Genomic DNA, 17,055 nt, shown 5'->3' with positions numbered 1-17,055 from the left:
ACCAGGGTGAGCTCTCCAGCAATGCCCTGGCTAGTGCACCCTGTGCAGCAAGGAGCAAGGGGTGGGAACAGTTCTGCTTTCATACCCCCAGGGCTGGCTCACCACACCTATACCACCAGGGCCAGCTCTGCAGGCACTCTCCCGAGTGCTGAAACCGCTGAGGGCCAAGGACAGCTAGCTCTCCGACTCTCATGACTGAGGGGCCACCTTTCCCAACTGGCACAGGTGGTGAGGAGTCAGCGGGGCACTTCTTCCTTGCTGACTCTATTGTATACCAGATGAGAGGCAGGGCCAGATCTCCTGTACGCGCTTTCTTGGGGCTGGCTCACCCTACCTGCCACCAACAGGGGCAGCTCTACAGTGCTGCCCAGGTGAGGTGGAGGACTCACTCTCCAGACTGCTGCAGCTGGTGAGGGGGCAGGGCCAGCCTTCATCTCTTCAGATCCGCCTTTCTCCACAGGACATGAATACATGATCCCCCCTCCCCTCTCTCACCATACTCCCCTATATATTTGCTCACCTTAACAGCGCTGGACTGTTGCAGGGCAGGCCCAGGAGGTGCTATCTCCTCGCTACCCTGGGCAAGTCACCCAGAGTCAGGCGTGTGAGTCTCCTTCCCTCCATCAGTCTTAATGGTCTTAATGATGCTGGGTCGGGTCCCCATGTAGTAAATATTTAATTTTGGTCTTTAAGTAACTCATTACAGATCTTTTAAAAGTTCTTAATTGATCAAGTTAGAGGTTTTTTCCATTCCCTATTCTGTTTGCCTCAGTAACTAGCATCAAGTGTAACTGTAGAGTTTTATATCTTATTACTATTGATGTGATAAAGATTTTTACATTAACTTTCTACATTGGATTGATTACCATATATTTCTGCACAGTGAGTGCTTCGTTTCCTTGATGCTTGACAAATGTTTAGTGTATTTTTAGCTTTATAGAACAAAGCTAAGAACTGTATAGAATGTGTTTTGTATCTGGTCAAAGTGAGACCATGATCTGCTTTATCATGATCCTAATTAATTCCACCCAAAGCATTGCTTTATGTGGGAGCGTATCTTACCTTGCTTTTTTCCCCTAATGCCTAGCCACTTAGGGATCAAGTAATTCATCAGATTCAGAGGTGTGGACTATATTAGAAAAGTCAACACTCACTTCTAGCAGTGACTCTGAAAATGAATCACCTGCAGGGATTTTAGACATGCCAGATTGCCCCTGTCTCTGCGCTTGCCCTGGGACTCTGTGCTCCCCATGGTTGCCAGTCACCATGGGAAGAAATTCCTGCTGCCGGTGTGAGAACCCATGACCCTCATGGGAGGTGGGGGAAAGGAAGGGTGCCATCACCCGAATTACTTGTGAGCATCCTAACAACTGAGCACTTTAGTGGTTAAAGCAAAACTGTGACTTTCTAAGATTATGGTGGCACTAAAAATGTTTCATCAAAGTATGCTGTTTAACTGAAGCATAATATAATCATTTAAAATACCAAAATTGATTTAAAAGGGGAGTATTTGAAGTTACATATGGGAGGCAGGATGCTCTCTGTTGAAACATTGCCATTTTGAATCAAGAGTCATTTCAGGGACCACCTGGCCTGCTCCCATCCTAGCAAGGAAACGGAGGACTTAGACAATCAAGGGACATCATTAGTTACCAGTTAGACACCGTCTCTGAGGACTCGAGCCTGTGTCTTGCTCCTGGTTATGGTGAGAATGTTTGTCCCTAGTTGTTGAAAATCACTGATTACAATGAAGTTTATCCACTTCATAACAGTGACAGAAAATACAGGATCATCTCAGACCGATAAGTTACTTCTGCCTGTTACCTTTGTAGGTAGAACATGAGAAGTACTATGACCAGTATCACTTTGCTGGAGAGCAGAGAAGAATCCTGATAGACAGCTGGACTAAGAGTAGGAAAGACTTTATACAGAAAGCCATGCTGACCCTCCTTGAGGCCTGTGCAGCCCATGAAATGGAGAGCATGTTGGCCAAGGACAGAAAACGACAGCAGGAACTGTGTGCTGATTTGAAAGCCAAGGTAAGATGCTTTAATGGGTGCTTTGATACCAGGTGTACACTAAGAATCTACCAATGCCATCTGATGGTGGGACACACCTTTAATCCCAGCATTTGGGAGGCAGAGGCAGGCGGATTTCTGAGTTGAGGCCAGCCTGGCCTAAATAGTGAGTTCAAAGACAGCCAAGGCTACACAGAGAAACCATGTCTCAAAAACCAAAAATGAAAACTAAATCAACAAACAAAAAAGTCTACCACTGTTCAAATTCTACCTGAAACTCACTCTCTGGAAAGCGCATCTTGATGTAAACTGTTGTTTTGAACAGTAAGATACTGCAGTTCATTCAGGTAAAAAAAAGTGGCCAGCAATTTCATAGAGCTGAACCTAAGGTTACTGTAACAGGGTATTAGTACTGGAATTTTGATGGTGACGTCTAACACGTGCCATAGGTGTTGTCAGGTTGTGGCTAGATAGAACTGTCTGACACTGAGCCAAACTCCATTCACACAGAAGAGCTGAAAAGGCCAAGAAGATTCATATGGAACATGCGGGAACAAGCTTGGTGGTCCTGTGTGGCCCTCAGCAAAGGTGTGAGGGTGTAGATGGGGCTTTGTTCCTCCTCTGACCCAGAGAGGGGGCTTTGGTATGCTTGGAGAGCTTGTGGCTGGAAGGATGGAGTGTGCTTGTCTCCTGCACACAGGTAAATACAGAGATGCCGTCTCGGGTGAGAATGGAAGGCATGTTCTGCTGAAGTATCTGCACACTCCTTTGCAGTCACAGGGACTGTTAAACAAACTGTGTTCGCGTGCAACAAGATGTAGTCATCTTGTTTACTGCTAAGTAATATAGGAGGGCACAATAAGAAATTTTATTCTCTTAATGGAAAAACCCCTGGCAGATATTATAGCATAGTGTTAATATATCTAAAAACAAATGCCTGTTTGAAAACATTAGAGGAAACATGCTTGCTTGACATTTTTTTTAGTGGGAAGATTTCCTTTTCACATTGCGGAAGTTTGGAACCTAAAAAGATAGAAGTTGTCTCTTCTAGGCTGATCTACCTCAGGCTATGGAGCCGCCATGTGTTTCTCATCCTGGGAGGCTGATAGGGAACACAGGCTCAGGGGCTGGGGAAAGTCCTTGCACTCCTAGGCCGCCTCTGTTCTCGTTGTGAGCTTTGCTGTTAGCCCTTGTGCTGTGCTGGGAGTGGTGTGCTGCTCTGAGGTAACTGTGCAGCCAAGCTCTTTGGTGAACTATGGAATGACATTTACTTATTATACTCCATGTAAACATTGAATATGACACAGCATATATAAAACAAATTTCTGTGGCTCAGAGGCTTGCTCATGGCTCTTTTTAGTCAAGGCTGCTCCCTTACCCCCTCTTCTGACTTCATCTCTGTGAACATATTTTGTCTACTACAGTGGTCTGATGCACATCAAACCGTTGAGGATTCAGCCTTTACACTTCTTATGCTCATCATGCCTGTTTGTTTCATGCTGGAATAATTTGCTCTTTTTAGTGTTGTATAGTATTTCATTTTACACACATACAGTTTATTTATATGGTTTTCTGATTTTTGCTATTTTGCCTTCCTGAACAGACGTGCTGATTTCTGTTAGGTCTGTGAGAGCAGAATGGGTAAATCACAAGGTTTCAGTGGATGTAGCTCGAGTAAACATTGCTAAAATGGTTTTCCCAAAGTGGTTTTCATTCACGTCATGTTTTCACCAGCATTGGCTCTGCCAGTCTCAAGTTCAGTCTGGCAAATGAGGACCTCACTGTGGCTTTCACATACATTTAACATAAGGACAGAGCCCTATGCTCACTGCCAGTGAACCTTCCACTCAAGTCTTACCCGTTTCTCTCATAGATCCCTTGCTTTTCTGTTCCTCATTGTACGCTCTCTACGTTTCTCTATATACATTCTGTCTCTCTCTATTTTCTCCCAATCCACTGCTTGTCTCTGGACTCTTCTAGAAAGATGAGAAAAACAGTTAATGGTATTTTGTCTCAGCAAATCTTTCCTTTTTTTAAAAAAAATTAATTTAAATTAGAAACAAACCTGCTTCATATGTCAATCCCAGCTCTCTCTCCCTCCCCTTCTCTCCTGCTCCCCAACAGCCCCCTATCCCATGTCCCCTCCACTCCCCAGGGAGGATGAGGCACTCCATGGGGGTCCCCAAAGTCTGTCATATCATCCCAGGCAGGGCCCAGGCCTTCTCCCATGTGTCCAGGCCTAGAGCACATCCCTCCATGTGGAATGGGCTCCCAAAGTCCATTTGTATGCCAGGGATAAATGCTGATTCACCACCAGAGGCCCCATGGATTGCCGAGGCCTCCTCACTGACACCCACATTCCAGGGGTCTGGATCAGTCCCATGCTGGCCTTTCAACCATCAGTTTGGGGTCCATGAGTTCCCCCTTGTTCAGGTCAGCTGCTTCTGTGGGCTTCACCAGCCTGGTCTTGACCCCCTTGCCCATCACTCCTCCCTCTCTGCAACTGGGGTCCAGGAGTTCACTTCAGTGTTTAGCTGTGGGTGTCTGCCTCTGCTTCCATCAGTCACTGGATGAAGGCTCTAGGATGGTGTATAAGGTAGTCATCAATCTCATTATAGGGGAATGGCATTTAAGGTAGTCTCGCCACTATTGCTTAGAATGCCAGTTGTGTCATCCTTGTAGATCTCTAGTTCTTTGCTTTTTATCCCCGTTGCAGATGCCTGTTCAGTTGTGTTAGTCCTTTTGTAGCTGTTGGGATTTTGTTTATTGTGTGGAAGGGAGCTTTAGGCTTTCCGGTGACACTCTTAGCTCTCACCTCCCCTGTGCTAGGTTGTCACTAGACACTGGACACAGTACCCATAGGGAAGGGCCACTCTGCCTTCCTCATTAATCTATAGTCCCTGGACCTTGGGGCTCAGCCTCCAGTGATCCTGAGGACATTTTCCCCATGGCAAACTGCCTGGTGCCTTTAATGGCTCTTGAGAGGGAGATACTTTCTTGTCATGCCCAGAAGAAGATCTTTTCCTGTTCTTTCCAGCTCCAAGGGGTCTGTGGGCATGCTGCTGTTCCCTACGTATCTGTAATAAGCCCCTCCATCTTCAGGTGCTCCCTTGCACTCCTGACTGCCATCAGAGGCTTCTCTGAGACCAGTGTAGCAGAGAGCAGGCACAAATTCAACTGCCTGTCGCTTCTGCTGGCTCTAGGCTTTCATGCTCTGCTAAATCATCAAAATGTGAAAATCATTAAAATTTATCAGTTCATTACAGATGCTGCCTTCCTGCTCCCACATACAGTGGCCTCACCTTCCCCAGGTGCTCTGCCACAGGTGAGCCACCTCTCCAGTTACCTGTCCTAGGGGCCTCTGTCCTAACTGAATTATTGTCCTGTGGTCAATAATTTGTAAAAAATTCTGTTGTGGGTGAATCAGCTTTTAAATTTTTCGCTGTCCAAGTAAGAGTGACATTCTTTTCAACTGTCTATACCTAGAAGCTGGAAGATCCTAATGAAATACTACTCATCAATTTTTTATGTGCCGTAGTTAGAGGGTTGGCGGTTGCACGAGGTCATTGTCAAGGGTAGGCTGCCTGGGCAGGATTTTTGTGCCTACCTGGGTCCCCACTGAAGGGGAATGGAACCCCAAAACTAAGGTGGAATGACAGTAAGTGGCAACCTGATAGGCTAGTTCGATGAAAATGTGCATGGCCCAGTAGGGACATTTTTCTAGGGACAGTCCAGCTAGCAATCAAGGCTAGGGCAGCAAGAGTCAGCATTAGCCCCTGGCTGAGTTTAGTTATGACATGTCAGTGACATCAAGGCAGCGCTCGTCCCTCCTTGTCTTGCCTTCCCTCTTCCTTTGCCTTCTTGTGGAGGTCAAAGTTTCCAGGCAATGGAAAGAAAAATCATTTCATGATCATGGAGGAAAGGATCCTGGTCTACCAGACTGGACTCTGACTTCAGAGAGTGTGCTTTATGCCTGATCTCCGGAACTGGACACTGACTTCAGAGTGTTTTATGGCTTACAGCGCCTATTCTGATGAATTCGGATCTGGTGATGGGAAGAATGGGGGCTCTGCCAGTCACAAAATGGGGCTTATAAGTCATAAAGTGCTGCTTTGGTTATTTCCCTCACGTCACACTGTTCATGTCATCAGTGTACTGAGTGCTGACTGCTCTCTGAACAGTCTTTCCGACAGTCTGCTCAGTCTCGAACTTCAGCTCTGTGTTAAGGTGACGCTGCAGCGCCTGGCTGACTAGGAGACAGTACAGGCGTAGTCTCCCTGAAGGTATGTGACCACACAAGCCTACCAGGGTTGGAGCTGGTTGATGTATCACCAACAGTTTGTGTGCTGGGAATTTCCAGAGGTAGAAGACCCCTTTGGATGTGGGCAGTGGTTAGGTCATGGGAACGCTACCAGGGGAGGGACTGACTCGGTTTGCACAGTGTTGATTCGCTCTTCTGAGAAGGTGATGTTTAAAGCAAGCACGTGCCCTCCCGAATGAAGGCAGCTCTCTTTCTGCTTCTTCACCGTGAGTGAAGCCACCAGAAGCCTCACTAGGGAACCAGCACCATGCTACTTGGACCCTCTAGCCATTGTAATTGTGAAATAAACAAAATTCTTTAGGAGTTATTTAACCTCAGGTGTTTTTGTTATACCACAGAAAACAGGCAAGGGCTAATGAATGCACCAACGGGTAAGTGGGGATAAAAAGTAGAGAAATTGGAGCACAAAATTGTGGTGAAGTAGATTTTATTGTCCTGCAGATATAGTGTTATCATTAGACTTTGCATTCCTAATGAGGGATGAAGACTCAGTAAATAGCTGGGATGAAAATATATTTTGAAAGGAAAGAGATAAATCTGTACTTTGTACAGTAATTTACAATGTTCAATTATGCTTACAATTTTTGACATGGACGAAACCATGAGATTTATTCCTCCACCATCAGTTTCCAAGGCTGAAAGCTGAGTCCAGAGAGATAAAAGGACTGCCTAAGGTTCACACTAGCTCATTCAGCTTGAAATTCAACACTATCTGTCTTGGCCTCACACAGGTTTGCATACCAGAACACTACAGAATAATAGAAGATATTTATTATACCGTTAGCCCCAGATGTGCCGTGTATTAGCTCCACAGAGTGTGTGAAAAATATTACCTCATTGTGTCATAAATTTGACCTTTCAAAAACTAATACACTAGCTATCATAAACATTAATTAAACATTTAACCATAATTTTGTCCTCAGACTTGGAATTTCAAAGGTCTTTGGGAGGGGAGTGAGTTAGATGATTTGTGTCTCAAGAAAAGTATTAAAGAAATTTTGGAATGCCGAATGCCTGTTCTTTGTCTTTTTGATGGTTTGTCAGTAATGGTTGCTGTAGCAAAGCAGAGCTGGTTAGGCCTCTCACTCTCAGAATGAGACAGGGGAGAAGCATGTGCTCCTATCTCCTGCTCCCCCAAACCCTGCTGTCCTTGCCCTGTGTCCAGCTCAGGCCATCCTGTCATTTCTACAGACAATTCTTCCATTCTGTCTGCAGAGCTCAACTGAGGAGGCTTTCCCGTGATGTCTAGCCAGTGACTTTCTTTGCTTTCACGCTGAGTGACCATGCACTGCTGTGGAGAAGACGATACCCACTAGACTCTCAAGCCATCTGGGAGGCTTGCCCTCTCCCTGCCCATTCCTTTGTGACTACTATAATGGTGGCTTGCACTCACCTAACACTATGTGCCCAGATGCCCAGACTCAGTGACAGATACCTCCTAGCTATCAAGAAAATTGTATCATTTGGAAATAAAATCACCCATTAATTTCTTCACACTATGTGTCTTTTTGCTCTTGGTGGTGCCAACCTTCCTGTGGATGCCCCCAACAATGCCACCTGCATGTTCAGGTCCAGTCCTCCCTAATACTTCCTACTTTCCCACCTGATACCGGAGCCTGCAGACTTCCTGCTTTGTGTGTTTTCATGTTCCTTGATCTTTTTAATGTTTTCCTCAACTTATAGACCCTTTCCTCTCCAAGGGAACCTCTTGCCTCAAAGTCATGCTCTGCATCTAGGGAGTCCATCTCTGCCTTCCTACAGCATTCTTCCTGGATCTAGGGAGTCCATCTCTGTCTTCATGTGAAGTCAGCCTTCCTACAGCATTCTTCTGGTTCTTAGACCTCTGTAGTTTTCTGTTCAAGGTTATCAGTGAACCCCATGTGACTTAATCCATTAGAGGTTTTCATCTCCATGCTGCTCCTCTCCATGTGCTTTGTCAATCTGCCGCCTTCTCACTGTTTACTCTCTTGAGTTCTATTAAGGGATTCCCATCGCCGTGTTATGTGTCTGTGCCCACACAATTCTAAAACTGTAGTGTCCTCTGGGTTTCTTCCTTGGCTCATTGTTCTTCTCACTTTGTTTCTTTGGCCGCTCTTTCCTCTGATACTTTTCCAAGTCCTGAATAACTCTCTCCTGACTTTGCCCAGTGACACACTGATTATATTACCTTTAGAAGTCTCCAGATGCCTCAAAGCCAACATCAAACATGGAAATCTTGATTTTCCTGTGGTAAATTGTACTTTTCTCTTGAAACATAGCTTCTTATTATCTCTCACTGTTGTATGCAAGTGATACAATTGGGAATATGCCTGATTTAACTCTATACCCTCTTCTTTCCATCCTTGGGTCCTTGGCTCAGTTCCTAAACTATGTACTCTGATACTTTGTCCTACCCTCTAGCCTTTTCAAGTCTTTCTCTTAAACAGGAGACAGAATTCTCTGTATAAAATCAAGTTCATAGCCTGGAGTGACAACATAGCAGTCAGAAGTGGTGGCAGAAGGACTATGAGTCCTGGATCACCTGGCCCTGGGACACAGCAAGACTTGTTCTCAGTTCTTAGCAACAAAGACAATGAAAAATAGGAGTAGAAGTAGGGGGAGCAGGGGGAGCACGGCAGGGGAGGAAAGTGGAAGATTTTGTTTTTGTTTTTACAAAAAAAATAGACTCTTTTCTACCTTTACTAACTCCTTCATGGCTTGCCTTGGCTTATAATGATGGGAAAATTTCTTGGTGGGTACCTAGGTCTTCGGTGAATTGGATGAGACTCCCTTCTTAGCTTCCTTTCTAGACACCCTCCACTCTACATTTTGCAGGTGAGAAAGACCAAGCCACTGGGGTTCACTTTCTTGTCTCCTGCTACTTCACTGAGCACTGTTTTCTCTCCCAACCCTGCACCTTTGCCTGCTTGGCTTTGCTGGTGTGTTTCTCCAGCCTCCCTTTGCCTGGTTATATCTTGACTAGCTTCAAGACTTAGCTCAAATGTTCACCACAGAAAGAATTTATTGAGTCTATAATTAGATTTAATATATCCTTTGCTCTCCCTGGCTCCTGGTACCTGACTCTGGCTTGCCAGTACTTATGATTATAGCATCCTGAAAAATCTATGTCAACAACAAAACTGCAAACGATGCCCCATTTTCTTCATTTTGGTAGAGTATAAGCCTCTTCCCCCCAATGCATTTTCTAGTGTTTGCACTATGGTAGGTCCTCAGTAAATTCTGTTGAAGTGATGTGTATAAGCTGCGGGCATTTCCCCCCCTTCTCAATACCTCCTGAAATAGTGATGTTTCTATTACCTTCTTTCCACTTTATTTATGAGGAAGCTTGCTGTAGAAACAAGTATATCATGTGCAAAGTCATTAGGAAGCAAAGTAAAAGACTTAATTATCAACACTGAATATGCTAAGATGTTACATGTAGTTTTAAAAACAAAACTTGGCTACCTTTAAAGCTGGGGTATATATCAGGGGTGAATCAAACCACCCAGCTCGTGTTTTCCTTCTTCCTGTCTCATTTCTCTGCCCCAGTACTTATTTGTAATTGACTGAATGACCTGGATATGAACCTCTGATAGTGATGGGCATGAGATAATATGAGTTAGACAATGGTGTTTTGAATAGGCATAATCTGAGCTCACTCCCCACGTTGGGGGCCCCTCTCTCCATCAGTTTCTCTTGCTTCAGCTTCCTTTTGTTGTTGGAGATAGCCTTGGAATGGGGTTCAACCAATCACATATGAAGTACTCAAATCCAGATGGAGAGCTTTCTGAATGGAATTCCAGGGGCGATGGATGACTGCTACGGGACCGAATCTCCCTCAAACTATAAAGTCAAAAAATTTTATAGGTATTTGACAACAAGTGCATAGCTGTGCAATAAGAAATATTCATCCTGAATTTCTTCATAGACTATTTTGAATATATGGAATGGACAGATATATCTCATGAGTGGAGAAGACACTAATTGGAGAATTTAGTTATCCAGTGTGCCACATGAATTAAAGATTCGACAGTTTTTGCCAACTTAAGACATTTACTTATTGATGTTTTGGAATGAATAACTGTGCCATGTACCATTAGCATAATCGGCGTTATCATGGTGTTCTTCCTTGTAGACTCTTCAGTGGGGAGGCATTCATTGAGTCGTTCCCTGTGGAGAATATGTATATGTAACATGAGAGAGACAAGGGAGCTCCTAGAAACCCTAGGATCAATGCCAGAAAGTCTTTCTTGGGTCACATCAGCAGATAGCATTTCCTATATACAGCTGTTTTGCACTGTCTGTGGGGCTAGGCAGGTAGCTAATTAAAATTCCACAGGGTTTGAATACTTGATGAATCTACATACTATTTCCAAGTAAAATATTGCCAGTAGTCCAACTCATAAAATGACTTAGTTTTAAAAGCTGATTTGTCTGCTTTGGGTCTAGTTTACACAATTTAAAAGAGGCTGTACCTTTTAATGTTCTTTATGATGAGAGCCTTATATCTCAGTGGCAAGTCATAACAATATCTCACAAGATGTTTTGCAAATGAAGTTACTTGGTCTAGAATATAGATGTTTGTATCTTACTGTGACTGTGTGCAATAAAAAATAAGTCAGCCATAATATCAAGTTCTGGATAATTAAAAAGGGGAAGTCACAACTCAGAGTTGGAAAATCATGGTTTTAAAAATACCTGTGAAAGGATGACACGTCTCTGGCTACACATTTCCAGCATGCTGCAGGTACAAGTGGACAAACAGAGTATCATTTAAATTCTGGTGTTTCGGTGATGAGTCTGTAGCCAGATACTTTGAATTAGGGGTGGCAGCACAGTTACAGGGAGGGTGTGTGTGTGTGTGTGTGTGTGCGCGCGCGTGTGCCTGCGCGTGCACGCACGTGGGCGAGTGTAAGTGCAAGCAAGCACGGGGAAGGCAAAAAATTGTTTTCACAGTATAGGTGAAGTGTTGAAATACAAGGGTGTTTCTTTTAGCCAGGTAGAAAGTGTGTGCTCTGGTTGAATGATGTAGGTAATTGTTCAAGGCATTGGAATATATAGTGGAAGTCTGAGATTTAGCTGTAAACTTAAAGTATCATCTCATCATATTGAGTGTTTAATTTGGATTACATTGGCAAAGTGTGAGTTTTTACTCATGGTTTTGGATTTTTAACAATTACTGGTATATATAACTCTGACATGACGTACAAACATCCACCAGGCACCTATCTCAAGGCACGTCTGCTTAGGTACTATGCTTCAAAAGTATGTTCAGTAGTGTGCATGACAGTGGATTTTAACTGTGAATTACAAACCATCTGGCACAGTAAAAAAATACCTGTGAAAAAAATACATGCATGGCAATTTAAAGATAATTCTAAATGTTTCCAGCAGAAAAGAATAAGATATCCAGAAATAAATCCATGCATCTTAGGCCAGTTGGTTTTCAGCAAAAATAAAGCTAATTAATCCAAAGTGAACAATTGTTGTAAAACATTGACTATCCACATTACACACCAATACCCTGAATTCATATCTCATGCCCTTACATGTAGAGATAACATGGAAGAAAATTTTTACAATCTTGAATTGAAAAAATATATCTTAGATATGATGTATTATGGCAATATTATAAACACCAGATATATTATCTCCAAAAAAATGATTAATTAGATATTCTCAAAATGATCAAAAGACACAAACAAGACAATAAAAAAGACTGGCTAATCAACAAAAGAATATATTTGTATATTTGTTGTCTAATGAAAGAACTAGATACATTATTTATAAAGAAGTCTCAAATATTAATGATAAAGTAATGTGTTCTGTTTATGCAGTGTGAACCCATGTTTGTGTGCATGAGGGTATACAAGTGTGGATGAGCATGTTTTTGCAGGCATGGGTCTGAGGCTGATTCTGGGAGTCTTCCTTAATTGCTTTCCATAATATTCAATTGTGTCTACTCTAACCATCTGAAAGGAAGAATACCTTTTTAATTCACCTTTTGGACCACTCATGGCTGATCCCCATCCTAATCCAGAGTCCTCAGTAAAAACCACCATTAACATGTACCATGGGAGGAATTGTATTATACCCATGTGTGTTCACTGATAATTCACTTGTGTTTCACATCACTTGTGTCTTCAGTGTTCACAATTAAGCAAATTGCACTGTAAAATCTGTTAATAGCATTAACTTCCCTGAACATTTGCACATGAGACAGTTCCCACCATTTTTATAATGCCAGAGCCCTCTCTGTGTTACTAACACACACACTTTCTGCCATTAGGACCTCAGAGGACAGATCAGTTTCTTGCAGTTGCCCTTTTCCTCAGGCAACATCATACTGGGGAATCATTTGGCACCAAGTGAAGGGATAATTGTGTAGAAAGATTCAAGTCCTGACTCCTTGTTTTCACCCTAGAGAGCATGGGAAAGCAATTGTCAAAAGAGTCTTGAGATATTATTGATAGTTTTGCAAACATGCAGACAAAGATTATCCTTTAATGTATCGTTTATTTTCAAAGACTTCTTTGAAAAAGAAAATAAGCCCATCATTTATTAGAGAAAATCTCTGTTCTTATTTCAATGATGTTCAAGTATATCCCACCTAGCAGAGCACCCAGCACTCTGGGCAGTGTCCTCTTGGTGTTGGCTATCAGCTTGTGTGTAGCCAAAATGAGTCCTGGTAGAGTATTTTGCTATGGACTACTCAAGCAAAAATCCATTTTGAAAACGTCTAAAGTAATCGTTTGAGTCTTTCCTGTATATACTGTCCTGTAACCATTTTGCTGTAGTGACTTGACGCAATGCAAATTCCTCTATGAGTGAGAAAGGCACACTAGGAAAGGAATATAGTTAAATGACAACTGCAACAAAACCCTGAGAAAATGCTCTGTCAGTGCCTGAGGCGTTTGTAATAAAGAGAATCAAGTTTCCAGGCATGAAAGAAGCACACGAGACAGTTAAAATGATTCTTCTGGGCTCTTTGCCTAGTTCTTTACTTTCGCGGGAATGGGATTTGTAAAAGGTATGTCTTAAATGTCTGAGTATTTGGAAGCAGCTAAGTTGCTTATTACTGATAGTATCCTTTCTGATTTTTACAAAATTATGTTTCTTTGACACAGTATAAGTCGTTCATTTCCTCATTCAACAACAGGCTTTTGTACACGCCCCCCGCCATGTGTCAGGCACTGTTATAGGTGCATTCATTAAGAGATGAATACAACATCCCTGGGGATCTCAGCTTCCTGTAGAAGAGACAGGGACCTACAGTCAGCTCCGAGTGTGGTAAATCCCGTGGGAGAGAGCTGGTAAATATTCTAGGAGAAAGGAAGGGGTCTATAGGAAGGGTGAACTGTAGTGGTCAACATTAAGGAGGCTACCAATTAAGCAACAGCCCAGAGAATGGTGTCAGCATTTGTAAAGTCGACATGAGGTATGGTCTAGGCACTGGGGATTCATAGCCAATCTTTCTTTTTTCCCATTTCTTTTATTTTTGATGTCATTTTACATTCCAACCACAGTTCTCCCTCCTCCCCCTTCACACCTCCTTCTATGAGTCAACTAAGTCTGACACAATAGGTTGGAGCAGGGCCCGCCCCTCCCATTAATTAAGACTGAACATAGCATCCCACCATGCACAAAACTCAAATCTAAGTGTATCAAGGGCCTCAACATAAACCCAGCTACATTGGTCTTGATAGAAGAGAAAGTGGGAAGTAGCCTGGAACGTATTGGCTCAGGAGATCACTTCCTAAATATAACACCAGTAGCACAGATACTGAAAGCAACAATAAATGGGACCTCCTGAAACTGAAAAGCTGCTGTGAGGCAAAGGACACAGTCAAGACAAAACGTCAGTCTACAGAGTGGGAAACCAACCCCACATCTAACGAAGGGATGATCTCCAAAATTTCTAAAGAACTCAAGAAACTAGATGTCAAAATACAAAATAACCCAATTGAAAAAAAATGGAATACAGAGCTAAACAGAGAATTCTCACCAGAAGAATCTCAAATGGCCAAAAGGTATTTAAGAAAGTGCTCAACGCCCTTAATTATCAGGGAAATGCAAATCAATCTTTCATAAACAGTGTGTCGGTGCACAAAATTTCTTCTTAATTTATAAGTCAGAGAGTAGAGAAAGACAAACAAAAGGGGTGCTAGACCTTGCAAAGCCTTGTGAGCAATGCCAAGGAGATAGTGTTTTAGTGTATGTGTGTGATGGGGAGCTGGTAGATTTTGGCAGAGGAGAGACATGCTTTAAGATATTCAATAACTGGAGTTGGTGAGAATAAAGATGAAAAGAGGTCTAGGGGCAGCTGAGCATCTGTTGCTATAGTCTAAGTGAGGGACTATAGTCCTCTGAACTGTAGTGATGATCATAGACAGATTGGAAGGGGCAGAGGGTCTTTAGGAAACTAAATGTACAGGATTGTGAGAGGAAGGAGGAGACAAAGGTGCCATGTTTCTGTTGGCATGGATGAAGAGGGTGGAAGGATGGGTGGATTTGTTCATTCGGTGAGTAGTTCGTGAGAGCTGGTTTCATGCTAACATTCTATGAAGTTCATGGGAAAGAATTCAAAATCCCAAACCTCGTGGATCTTACCTGCTGGAAGTTTGAGTGACATATAAGATGAATGAGCAGTATCTATGCCTAAGAGAGGCGAGTGCTAAGAGAAAGGGGGAAAAATGCTCAGCAAGGAAAAGTACACAAAAACTGATGGGGGAAGAAGTTCAGTCATTTACAGACTGGGAAACCTTCTTGAGAAGGTGACAGCAAGAAAACCTTGGAAAAGATAAGAAGGAAACAGCTAGGGGAAATGCTGTCTATGCAGAAGAGCTGCAAACAGGAAACCCTGCCTGTGGTGTTTAGGAAGTGTGTAGTCATCATTGTTCTTTACAGTTAGTGCTTTTATATGTTGTGCAAGAAACCCTTTCTTACCTTTAAGTCTGAGAGCCCGTGCTCTTTTTAATCTTCTAGAAGTTTTGCTACTTTGCCTTAGATACTCAGATCTGTGATCTACTTGGAACATTTCCTTAGTGCAATAAAATAAAGGCCCAAATTTACTTTTTATCATAAGGATGCCCAGTTGTCTTAGCAGCTTATTCTGTCCTTTCCCACTGCCCTGTAGTTCCATCTGCACCACATCGGAATGACTATAAATGTGTGGATCTATTTCCAGACCCTTCATTCTGTTTCGTTTGTCATGGGGTACAGAGCTAAACAGAATTCTCAGCAGAAGAATCTCAAATGGCCAAAAGGTATTTAAGAAAGTGCTCAACACCCTTAATTATCATAGAAATGCCCATGGCATGTCTAGCCACAGGTTGTTGGTTTCAATAATGGTGCCAGGTATGGGTTTTAAGCAGGACTTAAATCCAGTCAGAAGCGGTTGATTACTGCTTTAACATTAGTTTAGGCTATCAGTTCTTGTTTGTTTGTTTGTTGCTTTTATATTTTTCGAGAGAGGGTTTCTCTGTGTAACAGCTCTGGCTATCCTAGAACTCACTTTATAAACCAGTATAGTCTTGAACTCATGACCATCTTCCTGCCTCTGCCTCCTTAGTGCTGGGATTAAAGGTATGCACCACCACACCTGGCTCAAGCTGTCATTTCTTTATCATCTGTTTCTAATCTACTACTAAACTTATCTGCTTTATCCTTTTAGAAAGATTTTTTTTTGGTTTTTCGAGACAGGGTTTCTCTGTATTGTTTTGGAGGCTATCCTGGAACTGGCTCTGTAGAGCAGGCTGGCCTCGAACTCACAGAGATCCGCCTGCCTCTGCCTCCCGAGTGCTGGTATTAAAGGCATGTGCCACCAACGCCCGGCTTCTTTTAGAAAGTTTTAAGCATTTCTATTACCATATACTAACTATACATGATAATGGGTTTCCTTCTAACACACAAGCATATGTATATGTAATGTATTTTTAGCATTTATTTTTGTATATGTCTGTGTATGTGAAGTGTGTGAGGGTGCACCCGTGCATGCTGGGAGTTTGAGAACAACCTCAGCTGTCAATCCTTATTCCCACTTTTGTGTGGATGCCAGGTATCTGGGCACAGGCTTTCTAGCAAGTGCTTTTACTCACTGGGCCGTCTTTCCAGCCCTGTACAATAATTTTGACCATATTCTCTCCCATTGCCTTCTGTCTTCCCCTTCCATTCATCCTCACTAATCCTCTTCTCCCTAACTAGTGCCCTTTCTGCCCCACCAGCCTTTGTTAGCGTTTCTATTAGTGTGGATAGGCATCATGACCATGACAACTGTTATAAAGGAAAGTATTTAACTGGGTGACTTACAGCTCAGTGGTTTAGACCATTATCATCATGGTGGGACATGGTGGTGTGCAGGCAAACATGGTGCTATAGAAGGAGCTGAGAGGCCTACATCTTGACCACCAGGCAATACGACATGGTCTGGTTTATAGATCCAGTTGCAGGACACAACCTTAGACAGTGAAGGAAACCATTGAAAACAGAAAGCTGGTGAAGATGTAATTAAACTAGGGGGTCATGTTCCAGCACCAGTAAGCAGTAAGCAGCAGAACTTGGCAGCTTTGGCCACGTGGTTCTGACTTTAGAGTCAAAGACAGAAGAAAGAGGTTATGAAATCTTCCTCTGTGACTAAGGAAAGCTGCTGAGGCCAGGCCTATGTCAGGGGTGTCTCTGAATGGAGGCCTAGAAAGGCCATTGTGTGAAGCTGTGAAGTTGAAGCCTGGATTGCCTTGA

The 17,055-nt window shown here is 43.0% G+C and overlaps 1 protein-coding gene across 13 annotated transcripts in view; it reads left to right on the top strand.

Moving 5' to 3' along the window:
• The window catches only part of Ccdc148 (coiled-coil domain containing 148), a 261,051-nt gene that overhangs the window by 114,848 nt on the left and 129,148 nt on the right, over nucleotides 1-17,055 (top strand). For 12 of the 13 annotated variants that reach the window (XM_040745389.1, XM_040745390.1, XM_040745388.1 and 9 more), the window contains one exon: nucleotides 1,833-2,039. The exons of the other annotated variant lie outside the window; for it this stretch is intronic. In XM_040745389.1, coding sequence (XP_040601323.1) covers nucleotides 1,833-2,039 — 207 coding nt within the window. The remainder of the gene's footprint in view (nucleotides 1-1,832; nucleotides 2,040-17,055) is intronic. 13 annotated transcript variants of the gene reach the window in all.

This window comes from Mesocricetus auratus, unplaced genomic scaffold, assembly GCF_017639785.1.
Source record: "Mesocricetus auratus isolate SY011 unplaced genomic scaffold, BCM_Maur_2.0 Super-Scaffold_100004, whole genome shotgun sequence".
NCBI classification, from domain to species: domain Eukaryota; kingdom Metazoa; phylum Chordata; class Mammalia; order Rodentia; family Cricetidae; genus Mesocricetus; species Mesocricetus auratus.
Note: the sequence above shows the minus strand (reverse complement) of the source record. Positions and strands in the feature narration are given on the sequence as shown.